Here is a 14706-nt window from a genome sequence, read left to right on the forward strand (position 1 = left end):
AGGATTAAATTCGGGGCGGTTGCAGGGCAGTGCGGCTCAAAGGGTTGGAAGGGATGTATCACGGTCAGTCAGTCAGTCAGTGGGTGCCGTCCCGAATCTAGGGTTGGCAGCTATGCACCTCCATCTTCTTCGATCTTGCGACAGCACCGAGTGCAGCCTCTCCTCCAGTTTGTTCTCACTGGCCACCCCGGCACCGCCCGCTGCTGCCCCCGCCAAATTTGAGCCTGAGGCTGCGTCGGCCTCCAGCCGTGGCCGCTTCTTCGAGCTCGGCCCTTCCTTAGACGGAGGCCTTGGGCAGGTCCAGGCACACGGTGCAGTGCCCAAGCTCATCATGTCTCTTCTAACTCGGTGCATAGCGTACGATTCGTAGATACGTGGTGAGGCTTTAATCTCTTCCACGGAAGATAGCCGTTGGCTCACAAGGAGATCCACCCTTCGTCAGGTCTTGTTTTTTTCAGTCCTGCTAGGTGTCCTCACACCCTCCTCACCAGACTAAGTCTGGTGAGGGAGCCGGCCCAAGTCACCGACCACTTGACCACGGCCTCCGGCCGAGCGTATCACAATCAATCAATCAATAAATAAACAGACAAACAAACAAACATACTACTAACCTGTACGTCTTTGGGAGGAAACCGGAGCACCCGGAGGAAATCTACGCAGTCATGGGAAGAACATACAAACCCAATCTTCCAGACGGTGATAGGAATTGAACCCCAATCTTACAGACAGTGATGGGAGTTGATACCCAATCTTACAGACAGTGATGGGAGTTGATACCCAATCTTACAGACAGTGATGGGAGTTGATACCCAATCTTACAGATGGTGATGGAAATTGAACCCCAATCTTACAGACAGTGATGGGAATTGAACACAATCTTACAGACAATGGTGGGGACTGACCCCAGGTTGCTGGTGCGCTAGTAGCATTATGCTAACCACTGAACTACCATGTTGCCTCAGTCCTGGGGAAAGGACTGTTCCCTGCCTGTACTACGTTCCTGAGTGAAGTGAACAGATACCGGTACAGTCACTGATCAGCTGGGCTCCAAACCCATTGAATATCAACCATCATTGACCCTGCAGCTCTGTTTATACCCCCTTTCACACACTGCCGATAGTTGGGCAGTTTCATAACTAGAGACAATATGTCCTGGGGTTAGAGTCAGAGATCAAAACAGCACAGGAACAGGCCATTTGGCCTGACTGGTCTGTGCTGGCCACTGTGCCTACCCAGGAGTTCCAAATTACTGTGTTCAGTTTATATCCCTCCAAACACCAACCCATCATGTACCTGTCCAAGTGCTTTATTATCAAAGTACATTCATCATATACAACCCTGAGATTCATTTCCTTGCAGGCATACTCAATAAATCCATAATGGAATAATAGCCATAACAGAATCAATGAAAGACCACAACAACTTGGGCATTCAGCCACTGTGCAAAAGACAACAAACTGTGCAAATACAAAAAGAAAGAAATAATAATAATAAATAAATTAGCAATAAATATTAACACTTGACATGAAGAGTCCTTGAATCCATGGGTTGTGCGCACAGTTCAGTGATTGGGCGATTGGGTGAGTGAAGTTGAGTGAAGTTATCCCCTTTGATTCAAGAGCCTGATGGTTGTGGGGTAATAGCTGTTCCTGAATCTGGTTGTGTGGGAGCTGAGGCTCCTGTGCCTCCTTCCTGATGGCAGCAGCGACAAGAGAGTGTTGCCTGGGTGGTGGTGGGGGACCTCTGCTGATGGAACCAATCCTCATAGAGGGATCAGAAGTGGAGAGAGCTAGCAATTTCATTCCTGGGTGCCAATACCTTCTGAGGATCTAACCTGGTCCCAAGGTATCGATGCAGTTATAAAGAAGGCAACTCAGCAGCTAAGATTCATTAGAAGTTTGAGGAGATTTGGTTTGTCACCTAAAACACTCATAGACTTCCACAGATGTACTGTGGAGAGCATTGTGTCTGGCTGCATCACTACCTGGTAATGGGGGTTGGCGAGGGGCTACTGCGCAGGATTGAAAGAAGCTACAGAGACTTGTAAAATTAGTCAGCTCCATCTTGTGTACTGGCCTCCGTAGCATTCAAGACATCATCAAAGAGTAGTGCCTCAGAAAGGCAGCGTCCATTATTAAGGATCCCCATCACCCAGGACATGTTACCATCAGGTGGGAGATACAGAAGCCTGAAGGCACACACTCAGCGATTCAGGAACTGCTTCTTCTCCTCTGCCATCAGATTCCTAAATGGACTTTGAACACCACCTCACTACTTTTTTTTGGGTGTTTGCACTATTTTTAATTTAAGTATTTAATATACATACATACTTACTGAAATTGATTTACTTTTTTTCTATATTATCACATGTTGCATTGTCCTGCTGCTGCTAAGTTAACAAATTTCATGACCTGTGCCGGTGATAATAAATGTGATTCTGCTGCTTTCCTGCAAGAACATTTCATGTAGATGTGCTCTTTGGTGGTGAGGGCTTTACCCATGATTTAAAGGTTCAAAGGTTCATTTGTTATCAAAGTATACAACTCAAAAATTCTTCAATTCTCCAGATAGTCATGAAACCAAGAAAGAAAGGAAAGGCAGCACAATCATCAACCGTCCCCCTTCCCACAAAAAAAGCAAGCAAAAATGGATTAGGCACGTCGACCCCAAGATCCCTGGTCCTGCACAAGTAATCGAGGAAAATGGATCAGACACATTGAACCCCCAAATCCCTCCTCCCGCACAAAAAAATGAAGAAAATGGATCAGGCACATCGACCCCTCAAATCCTCCTCCTCGCACAAAAAAAACACAAGAAGATTGGGTAAAAAAACACAGAATGTAAAACCTATAAGACTGAAAAGAAGAGTCTATAGTCTGAGTCCACATCCAAAATGCAGAAAAAACCTGGAGCACACTCTCCAGGCGCACCGGCAGGCTCTCCTATCTCCAGTACAGAGCAACTGATCAAAAGGAGAGGCAGCCGGCGCTCACTCTCTGCACTCGTTTTGATGCTTCAATCTCTGTCGTCACTTTAGTTGGTGAACAATGGAAGTTATAAATGGCGAAATGGAGCCAAACATCGGCTTGCGCCCGTCCTGCAGTCTTCTCGCCACAAGGTTCACTCATGCTACCTCTACCTCCCGGAATCCTCTGCGAGACAGCAGTGTGCTGGAACAACCAAATGGTCTCCAATCTTCCGCATTCGCCCTAAAGTTTCAATCTCCTTCACCGCTTTAATCGGCCAAAAATGGAAGCTTTAATCGGTGAAATGGGGTGAAACACCAGCTCGCGCACCACCCTGCGGCCTTCTCACTGTGAGGCTCGCTCACGCTGCCTCTGCCTTCGGAATCTCGGAGACTGCAGAACGCTGGAGCACCCAAAACGATCTCCACACAGCAAAACACAGTTCCAGGATCACATTCAAGATGAGAAAGAAACATCAAAGACATAAAAGACGTGAAAAAGGTGGTCCTATGATCTATTGACAAGATGTTGACCAAAGGAGTGTTGTACGCAGGCACCATCTTGACCTAGTTATCCAGAAATTCTGCACGGAATAGGACCTTTGGCCCTTTGAGTGGCAACACCCAGCAACAGCCAGTTTAACCCTAGCCTAATCACAGAACAATTTGCAATGACCAATTAACCTTCCAATGGGTACGTCTTGGATCTGTGGGAGGAAACTGGAGCACACAAATAAAACCCATGCCTTCCGCATGGAGAATGTGCAAACTCCTAATAGAGGATGCTGGGATTGAATTCTGAACTCTGACGCTCTGAGCTGTACAACACCGAGCTAAGTGCTACGCTGCCGTACCCTTAACTGATACAACTGTACCTGCCTCAACCACTTCCTCTCTCAGCTCGCTCCATGTACACACCACTCTCTGTGTGAAAAAAAATTGCCCCTCAGGTCCCATCTAAATCTTTCCCTTCTCGCCCTAAACCTATTCTCTTAGTTTTGGGCTCACCTACGCTGGGAAAAGATCATTCCCATCCACTTTGTCAATACCTCTCATAATGTTCGACAGTGTTACTGAGGGAGAGTCACATTGAGAGGGGGTGGTACTGAGGGAGGATCACACTGTGGGGGGTGGTACTGAGGGAGGGTCACACTGTGGGAGGGGTGGTACTGAGGGAGGGTCACACTGTGGGGGGTGGTACTGAGGGAGGGTCACACTGTGGGGGGTAATACTGAGGGATGGCCACACCGTGGGAGGGGTGGTACTGAGGGAGGGTCACACTATGGGGGGTGGTACTGAGGGAGGGTCACACTGTGGGATGGGTGGTACTGAGGGAGGGTCACACTATGGGGGGTGGTACTGAGGGAAGGTCGCACTGTGGAAGGGGTGGTACTGAGGGAGGGTCACACTGTGGGGGGGCAGTACTGAGAGAGGGTGACACTGTGGGAGGGGTGGTACTGAGGGAGGGTCATACTGTGGGGGGGCAGTATTGAGGGAGGATCACACTGTGGGAGGGGTGGTATTGAGGGAGGGTCACACTGTGGCAGGGGTGGTATTGAGGGATATCACTGTGCAGAGGGGTGGTATGAGGGAGGTCACTGTAGGAGGGGTGGAAGTGAGGGAGGGTCACACTGTGGGAGGGGTGGTATTGAGGGATCTTCTCACGGTGGAAGGGGTGCTATTGAGGGAGTTCCTCACTGTGGAAGGAGTGGTATTGAGGGAGTTCCTCACTGTAGGAGGGGTGGCAGTGAGGGAGGGTCACACTGTGGGAGGGGTGTTACTGAGGGAGGGTCACACTGTGGGAGGGGTGGTACTGAGGGATCTCCTCACTGAGGGGAGGGGTAGAATTGTGGGAGCTGCTTCGTGGGACGGGTGGTATGAGGGAGCTTCTCACTGTAGGAGGGGTGGCAGTGAGGGAGGGTCACACTGTGGGAGCCCATCTTCCCACTATCCCCCTCTGTTACCCTGCACCTTCTGAATTATGACACCTGCTTCTAGCCCCCAATCCCATGATAATGAGATGTTTCTTTCTCTTCCAGAATGTTCCAAGCCCGCCGTTTCCAAGGGCATCTCGGCAGCCATTACGCCAACACTGAACATACCACAGTCGTTCGGCTCCCCGGGGAACCCCTCCATCTTGGAGACCCTCCCCATCGTTGGGTTCAGCCCTCAGCGGCTGAATGAGTCGGGCACAGCCTCTGCAGAGGGTGGAGGGCAACGGACTGCTGTTGCCACGGGAGACCAGTGCTGGCCCGTCCGCCCCACCCTCCGGAATGAGCTGGACACCTTCTCCGTCCACTTCTACATCTTCTTTGGACCAAACATCTCCATCCCTCCTGATAAGGTGGCCGTGTTTGTCATCAGCCTGATGCCCGTCCTGGACAGCGGAGGCGTCCTCAACATGGAGCTGAAGTTGAACACGGTGAGAGGGGTCAGGGTGGATGTTTCGGTCCCATGCTGGGGGCAGCAGGGCCACTCCCAAACCTCTGGGATCGATCCTGCTCTGCCGTAGTCCGTCAATCTTCAATGAGCCAGTCAAGCCCGGGTCCTGGTGTTGCTCAGTTTGTTACTCACAATGACATTCCTCACCCTCTCTCACTGCCTCCCTCTCCCCATACCTCTTTCTTTCTCTGTCTACCTCTCTCTTGCCCTCTCTCTCCTATTCTCTTTGTTGCTCTCTTTCGGTTCTCTCCCCTTCTCTCTCTTCCCTCTCATTCCCTCTCTCATTTGTCTTCTGCTCTCTCCCCTTGCTTTCCCTTCTCTCAATCTCTTTCTTTTACTCTACTGTCACTCTGCTTCCTTCTTTCTCTTATTCTCTCTTTGTCATTCTCTCTGGCTTGGTATCTCTCTCTCTCTCTCCCTTTCTCATCTGTCTCTCTCTTGCCTCTTCCTGACATCCTCTCCCACTTTATTGCCCACTGTTTCATTCTCTCTCTCATTTACTCCCTCTTCCCATCTCCCTCCCCCTCCCTTTCCCCTGCCCCCTCTCCCCTCTCTCCCCTGCCCCCTCCCCCTCTCTCCCCTTCCTCTCCCTCCCCCCCTCTCTCCTTCCCCTCCCTCCCTCTCTCTCTCCCTCCCCCTCTCTCCTTCTCCCACCCCCTCTCTCTCCCTTCCCCTCTCTCCCTCCCCCCTCCCTCTCTCTCCCAACCCCTCTCTCTCTCTTCCTCTCTCTCCCTCCCCCTCCCTCCCTCTCTCTCTCCCTTTCCACTCTCCCTCCTCTCTCTTCCTCCCCCTCTCTCTCTCTCCCACCCCCTCTCTCTCCCTACCTCCCCCCCTCCCTCTGTCTCTCCTCCCCCCCCCGTCTTTCTCTCTTCTTCCCCCACCCCCATGCAATCAAGTAGATGAAGAGAGATGGACAGAACAGATGAAAGACTGGAGTATAGAGATGCAAACGGACTGGTGCAGCATTCCCTGAAGGTTAATTTGCTGGCTGAGTTGCTGGTAGGCGAGGCAAATGCAATGTTAGCATTCATTTTGAGAGGATTAGAATACAAAAAGACGGATGTGATGCTGAGATACGGCATCAGTCAGACCACACTTGGGCCCCTTATCTAAGAAAGGGTGTTCTGTCATTAGAGAGTGCTCAAAAGAGATTCATGAGAATGATTTCGGGATCGAAAGGCTTATTGTATGAAGAACATTTTATGCCTGTACTCACTGGAATTCAGAAGAATGGAGGTGGGGGGTGTGTGGGGGATTTCACTGAATCTACCAAATATTGATAGGACTGGATAGAGTGGATGTGGAGAAGATGTTTCCTATAATGGGGGAGTCAAGGACCAGAGGGCACAGCCTCAGAATACAAGGACATCTCTTTAGAACAGAGATGATGAGGAATTTCTTTAGCCACAGGGTGGTGAATCAGTGGAATTTGTTGCCACAGACAGCTGTGGCGGACAAATCAGCCATGATGAATGGTGGAACAGACTCGATGGGCTGAATGGCCTAATTCTGTTCCAGGGCCTACGGTCCTCTGGTATTCCCCTGCTCATTTACAATGAGGGTCAGCAGACAGCTGAGGCTGTTGTGTAAATCTGCTTTTCTCCTCCAATTTGCGAAGTAACCAGGGCTCCGAGCCCTGCAGCTTACCGTAGAGTGCATCTAATTAATTTATAAGCCAAGGGCTGCCGTGTTAAGTTTAGCTTGAAGTGCATGTGCAGTTTACTGGTAATGTGTTGTGTGCATTAGTGCTGCACCAACCGAGCCCAAGGGACACCACTGCCTATTGAAGTCATGGGACTGGTCCTGCAAGTTCCATGCTGCGCAAACAGACTCAGTTTATTGGACGGGGTGGCAGTCTCCTCAAGGAGAGCCCCTCAAAGTCAGACTGCTAGATATGTGGGTTATCACTAGAGAAAAAAGAATGGCTGGAGATGCTTAGTGCTTTAGTGCAAGGGTGTTTATTTTGTGCGTCAGAAATCAAACTTACAAAAATTAGTGAGAATAATGAAAACAAAAATGCCAATATTTACAAAAAGGTATCTACCAGAAAATACTGTAATAGCTCTGGACTATTTTTGTCCAGTGTGAATTCCTGTCAACCCCGATCTCTCTCAGTTCCTGAGGGTGAAAAGCTTCTTTCTATTCAGCACTAGGACATACCATCCTTTATGACCAACAAAGTTAACTTAAGACTACAAGTGATTTAGAATATGATGCACCCACAATGTAGTTACAATCATATTACAAAGTAAACAGAAATACCCACCTTCAATACAGTTTGCAAACAACATAGGCACATTTACACATTCCCATTACTGAAGAAATTGAGTATTCTGCTGTGTATGGCAGGAAAGGCACCATAAAGCCAGGCCGAGCGTACGGGGCGCATTATGAGAATATACCGGGGAAGACATTGAAGTGTACACTCAGTGAAACAACAAGGCAGGGTTCGTGTGTGTGTGCAAAAGCACCTGTGTAAGGAGTGTGTTTACCAAGTGCCCCTGTCACACAGATGTTGCAGGGATGGACAACAGACGACAGGTGCTGTCGGTCTGAGGGCCAACACTCTCCCTGTGGCCACGTGGGTTTCCCCAGGTGCTCCGCTTTCCTCCCACATCCCATAAAACCATAAGAGACAGGAACAGAAACATAGGACAGTGCAGGCTCTTTGTCCCACAATGTCATGTCAACCCTTTAACCAATTCCAAGATCAATCTGAAAAACTATAAGCCATTCGACCGATCAAGTCTGCTCTGCCATTCCATCTTGGCCGATTTATTTTCATTCTCATCTCCATTCTCCTGCCTACTCACTGAGACCTTGGACACCCTTAATAATGAAGACTATAAGACTGTAAGACCATAAGACAAAGGAGCAGAAGTCGGCAATTCGGCCCATCGAGTCTGCTCCACAATTTTATCATGAGCTGATCCATTCTCCCATTTAGTCCCACTCCCCCGCCTTCTCACCATAACCTTTGATGCCCTGGCTACTCAGATACCTATCAATCTCTGCCTTAAATACACCCAGTGTCTTAGCCTCCACTGCTGCCCGTGGCAACAAATTCCACAGATTCACCACCCTCTGACTAAAAAAATTTCTTCACATTTCTGTTCTGAATGGGTGCCCTTCAATCCTTAAGTCATGCCCTCTCGTATTAGACTCCCCCATCATGGGAAACAACTTTGCCACATCCACTCTGTCCATGCCTTTCAACATTCAAAATGTTTCTATAAGGTCTCCCCTCATTCTTCGAAACTCCAAGGAATACAGTCCAAGAGCAGACAAACGTTCCTCATATGTTAACCCTCTCATTCCCGGAATCATTCTAGTGAATCTTCTCTGTACCCTCTCCAACGTCAGCACATCCTTTCTTAAATAAGGAGACCAAAACTGCCCACAGTACTCCAAGTGAGGTCTCACCAGCGCCTTATAGAGCCTCAACATCACATCCCTGCTCCTATACTCTATTCCTCTAGAAATGAATGCCAACATTGCATTCTCCTTCTTCACTACCGACTCAACCTGGAGGTTAACCTTAAGGACATCCTGTACAAGGACTCCCAAGTCCCTTTGCATCTCAGAACTTTGAATTCTTTCCCCATTTAAATAATAGTCTGCCCGTTTATTAATGAAGAACCTATCAACATCCACTTAAAAATACCCAATGACTTGTCCCACACATCTCCTTTGAGCGTATACCATCTCGCCTTAACTGCATGTCCCTCTGGTATTAGACATTTCCACCCTGGGGATAAAGCTGCCGACTGTCTACGCTATCTGTACTTTTCATAACCTAATAAACCTCTATCAGATCTTCCTTCAACCCCTGGTGCTCCAGAGAAAACAGCCTAAGATTGTAAAACCTCTCCGTATGGCATGTATCCTCCAATCCAGGAACGTCCTGGTGAACCTTTTCTGCACCCTCTACAAAGTCTCCACATTTTCCTGCAAAGGGGTGACCCAGATGGTCCTTCATCAGATCTTCTCTCTGATGTCTCAGTCCACTTGTGCCCTCTCAGTCTTCTGACTGTGATCTAGAATAGAACAGGACTTTATTGTCGTTGGTCAGAGACGAGATTGTAGTACTACTGCAGTCTGTGCCAAACAAATATTTACAATGCATGTGGTATGGCTTAATTTGAAAAAGTTCCCATATTTACAGCAACAAGTGACTTCAACAGTCCATACACTCAAAGGCCATTGGCAAGCCGGACGTGGCGATAATGAATGGTGTTAATTAATCTGAATGGTGTCAAGTTAGGAAAAGGGGAAGTACAATGAGATCTAGGTGTCCTTGTTCATCAGTCACTGAAAGCAAGCATGCAGGTACAGCAGGCAGTGAAGAAAGCTAATGGCATGCTGGCCTTCATAACAAGGGGAATTGAGTATAGGAGCAAAGAGGTCCTTCTGCAGTTGTACAGGGCCCTGGCGAGACCACAACTGGAGTATTGTGTACAGTTTTGGTCTCCAAATTTGAGGAAGGACATTCTAGCTATTGAGAGAGTGCAGCGTAGGTTCACGAGGTTAATTCCCGGGATGGCGGGACTGTCATATGTTGAAAGATTGGAGCGACTGGGTTTGTATACACTGGAATTTAGAAGGATGAGAGGGGATGTGATTGAAACATATAAGATTATTTAGGGATTGGACATGCTAGAGGCAGGAAACATGTTCTCGATGTTGGGGGAGTCCAGAACCAGAGGCCACAGTTTAAGAATAAGGGGTAGACAATTTAGAACAGAGTTGAGGAAAAACTTTTTCACACAGAGGGTTGTGGTTCTGTGGAATGCTCTGCCTCAGAAGGCAGTGGAGGCCAATTCTCTGGATTCTTTCAAAAAAGAGTTGATAGAGCTCTTAAAGATAGCGGAGTGAAGGGATATGGGTAGAAGGCAGGAACGGGGTACTGATTGTGGATGATCAGCCATGATCACAGTGAATGGTGGTGCTGGCTCAAAGGGCTGAATGGTCTACTCCTGCACCTATTGTCTATTGTTATTCAGCTGTATGACAGCCCTTGGGAAGAAGCTGTTCTATTGGGGTGTTGTCAATATTCTCAGATTTCCACACCAATCACTCACTCACCTTGCCAATGCCTCTTACCTCCAGTGACATGGGTTCAATCCTGACCCTGGGCACTGTCCATGTAGAGTTTGCATGTGGGTGGGTGGGAGTGGAATTATAACGGAAACATATGTCTCCCCTCAGCGATTAACCAGCCATTTTTCCTTTTCCCTTTGCCACAGTCCTCAGTGAAAGGGGAGAATGTGACGGTGATTGGTTGCTTGAATCACGGGATGCCTCTGACATCATTGGACAACACGTCGACCAGCTGTGAATCAGGTAAGGTACGCCAGGGACAATACTTGAGAGTGTTGTGTTCAGTTCGCTCACCTCTTCCAGGAAGGATTTGGAGAGGGTACAGAGAAGATTTACTGGGATGCCTCCTGGATTAGAGAGCATGTCTTAAGGGGTTAGCTTGAGCAAGTCAAGACTTTTCTCTTTGGAATGAAGGAATTGAGAGGTGTACCACATGAAAAATTGCATTGTTGGAGTGGACATCCAGAGATTGATTTCTGTGGTGGATATGGCTAATACGCAGGGCGGGGTGGCGGGGATTACTTTAAGGTGATTGGAGGAAAGTGTTGGAAGGGGAATATCAGAGGTATGTTTCCTACACAGAGAGTGGCGGGTGCGTGGAACGCACTGCTAGATGTGATGATAGAGTCAAATAGATTAGGGAGATTTAAGAGCCTCTTAGATAGGCACATGGATGAAAGAAAAATGAGAGTCAGGTAGGAGGGAAGGGTTAGATTGATCTTGGAGTAGGTTAAAATGTCAGTACAACATTGTGGGCCAAAGGGCCTGTGGTGTCTTGCACTGTTTTATCTTCTATGTTCCATGTCTCTTCGGCGGATCCACAAAGGAATTCAGAGTAAACAGCCCTCGACAGCCCAAGCTGTCTGTGTCTCTCATCCCGCCCCTCAGAGCTCTGAAGGGACAGCGTTGCCTCGGCTATGACTGGTAGTGATGTGGTGCAACTCTTGTGGACCATTGTAGGTGATGGACTGCATACCTCATCCCTCCGTGAGGTGGAGCAGAGCTTAACCACCACCACCCCCCCCCATGCCTCTGTACCTCGTCTTCCGCCAACGTGCTGATAATGGTGGAGCAGGCTCAAAAGGTCAGGTGTCCTATGCAAGCAGTAATTCACGTTAGATTCAGGTGTTTTTGATCCCAGCTTCTTTCAAAAGTCAAGAAAAAGGCTTAACCTTATTACTTCATGGTAGTTTTATTAAGCGCTAATAGATGAAGGGGAATTGGAAACGTGTAGAAGCAGGAGTCTAAGAATTAAGGAGAAAGGAGAAACAAAGTTGGTGGGCCAATGTGCTCTGCCTGGTGCATACCATAGATAAGAGACATTCTATTCAAATGTGTAGATGAGAGTTAACCAGTCAGATAGCCCTATTCAAATCATGCAGAAAGAGGAGAAAAATAGAGGCAGAATGAACCGTAACCACCAGGGGGCACACTGAACAATTGCATGTGTACAGTATCATCACCATCACTATGTGCCGCGTTGTGTGACGTGTGATCGTGGTCTTTCCATGACCATGATCTTGGCAAATTTTTCCACAGAACTGGTTTGCCATTGTCAGCTTCTGAGCAGTGACTTTACGAGACAGGTGACCCCCAGCCATTATCAATACTCTTCAGAGATTGTCTGCCTGGTGTCAGTGGTCACATAACCAGGACTTGTGACCCGCACCGGCTTCTCATGCGACCATCCACCACCTGCTCCCATGGATTCACGTGACCCTGACTGGGGGGCTAAGGGTGACCTGTAGACTAGTGGAGGGAAAGAGTGCCTCACACCTCCTTTGGTAGAGACATACAGTATCTCCGTCCCACTACCTGCATACGCTATAACTAAGTAGTTATATAAAATACAAGCAGACTAAAAAGTAAAACTGCAAGATAAATAATAATTATGCAGTCTAATTCAACACCCGTTAAACCTTCTCTTCCAGAGACATCTGCAGGGTTTGCCCTCTTGGTCGACTCCACCTCAAACGTTACCAGAATGCACGTGCCCTATCCTCAGACTGGGAACTGGTACATCACCCTGCGCTCGCTGTGTGCTGCTGGACACGGGTAAGCTTCTCTACATTAGTCTGCGGCTTCCAGCTGCTCTAGTGAAGGGTCATCGACTCCGCTTCCCTTCCTGCAGACGCTGCCTGACCTGTTGAGTGTTTGCAGCATCTGCCGTGCTTTGTTTCTCAGACACAAGTGGCTCGATCACTTCACGAGCTGCAGGGTGTGATCGATTGACGGTCACATCACATGCGGGACAGCAGCCATGTTTAGGATGCTGGTCACGTGATGGTCATGTGATGGGTGGCAGTCAATGTAATGGGGAAATGTCATATCATGGGGTGATAGTGATGGGCTGTTGGTCAGGTGATGGGCTACAGAAGGCCGTTGACCGTGTCTGGGCCCAGCAGGTACGAGATGTGCAACAACGTGACAGCTGAGGTTTACCTGCGTATGTTCCTGACCCCGTGCATCAGCGAGTGTGGCACCTACGGGCAGTGCAAGCTCCTGCGCACCAACAACTACCTGTATGCTGCCTGCGAGTGTAAAGCAGGTAGGTCACAGGGCGTCTGGGGTCACATGTTTATCAGAGTCACAGGGTGGCCGGGGCCACATGTTAGTCAGGGTCACAGGGCGTCTGGGGTCACATGTTAGTCAGGGTCACAGGGCATCTGGGGTCACATATTAGGGTCACAGGGCGTCTGGGGTCACATGTTAGTCAGGGTCACAGGGCGGTTGGGGCCACATGTTAGTCAGGGTCACATGTTAGGGTCACAGGGCGTCTGGGGTCACATGTTAGTCAGGGTCACAGGGCGGCTGGGGTCACATGTTAGTCAGGGTCACAGGGCATCTGGGTTGCAGGACAGCTGGGGTAGCAGGGCAACTTGGGTCACAGTCAACCAGGTGACAATGACCCTGGGGTCGCATTTTAGCCAGGGTCATAAAGTGGCTGGGTCACGATGTTGCCGGGCTCCCAGTGAGCCTGGGGTCACAGAGTGGCTGGGGTCATGGGGTGGCTGGGGTCATAGGTCAGTCCGGATCATGGGGTGGCTGGTGCCATGGTGTAGCCAGGGTGATGATGTGACTGGCAATGGTCATCTGGTAAGGTGCCAGTGACGTGATTGCTCCCATCGTGAGGACGGCCCAGGACTGGGGAGGAAGGACAGAATGGGGAGAGGGGGTTGGTGGGAGAGGAAGATCCCTTCTAGCACTGAGATGGTCAGGGAGGGAAGGGGGGGAGGTGGGAAAGGGGATAACTCCTATGCAGGAGGTGGAGCAGGGACACAATGAAAATGATCAGGTGGAGAAAGCTCTGAGGGGCTTTGGGGGCAAGAGCATGTAGGGATTGAGGGGAGGGCTCTTCCAAAGAGCTAGCACCGGCTGAATGGACAGAGTGGCCACCTCCCGTGTCGCAGCACCACTGACCACCTCCTTCCTTTGCAGGATGGAATGGCTGGGGCTGCACAGACAACATGGAGGCCTTCTCCTACAGCTTCCAGCTCCTGTCCACCCTCCTGCTGTGCCTCAGCAACCTGATGTTTGTGCCACCTGTTGCCATCGCTATCCGTGGCAAGTACCTGCTGGAGGCCTCCGTCTACATCTTCACCATGTTCTTCTCCACGGTCAGTACCAGACCCCCGCACCTTCAGTCCAGGTCCATGAGGCACCATCACCCCCACCCCCAGCTGAGCCAAGACCACCACCGCAGGGGGGCCCCTGGTCCTCTGCTTTGGCCCTCAGCCTCAGCTGGTGGCCTAGAGGCCCCACCAGACCAGGGAGGAACCAGACCTGGCCCCTCTCCACAGAACTGTGTGTGTTTTTCTGTGGAATCGTGCACTCGGCAGCCAACCCCAACACAAGCGTTGTCTCCCTTCCGGAAACCGAGACATAGCTTGTGACCTGAACTTCCATCCCACACTGTTGAACTTTGACCCTTCGTTTAAGCCCTTCATCTCCCTTGATCCCTCACAAAAACTTCAAAGTAAATTTATTAACAAAGTACTTATATGTCACCATATACAACCCTGAGATTCATTTTCTTGTGGGCATTCTCAATAAATCCCAAACACAATAATAACCATAATAGAATCAATGAAAAACTGGGCATTCAATCAGTGTGCAAAAGATACCGAACTGTGCAAATACAAAAAGAAATAATAATGATAATAAATAAGCAATAAATATCAAAAAGATGAGATGAAGAG

General features: G+C 49.2%; 1 protein-coding gene across 1 annotated transcript in view; it reads left to right on the plus strand.

Annotated features, from left to right (window-relative positions):
- Positions 1 to 14706, plus strand: part of tmem8b (transmembrane protein 8B) — an 83083-nt gene that overhangs the window by 58735 nt on the left and 9642 nt on the right. The window contains exons 7-11 of the mRNA XM_072257434.1: positions 5005 to 5387; positions 10654 to 10750; positions 12439 to 12562; positions 12913 to 13055; positions 13946 to 14124. Of these exons, the coding sequence (XP_072113535.1) occupies positions 5005 to 5387; positions 10654 to 10750; positions 12439 to 12562; positions 12913 to 13055; positions 13946 to 14124 (926 nt within the window). The remainder of the gene's footprint in view (positions 1 to 5004; positions 5388 to 10653; positions 10751 to 12438; positions 12563 to 12912; positions 13056 to 13945; positions 14125 to 14706) is intronic.

The sequence above is a fragment of the Mobula birostris genome, chromosome 5 (assembly GCF_030028105.1).
Source record: "Mobula birostris isolate sMobBir1 chromosome 5, sMobBir1.hap1, whole genome shotgun sequence".
NCBI lineage: Eukaryota > Metazoa > Chordata > Chondrichthyes > Myliobatiformes > Myliobatidae > Mobula > Mobula birostris.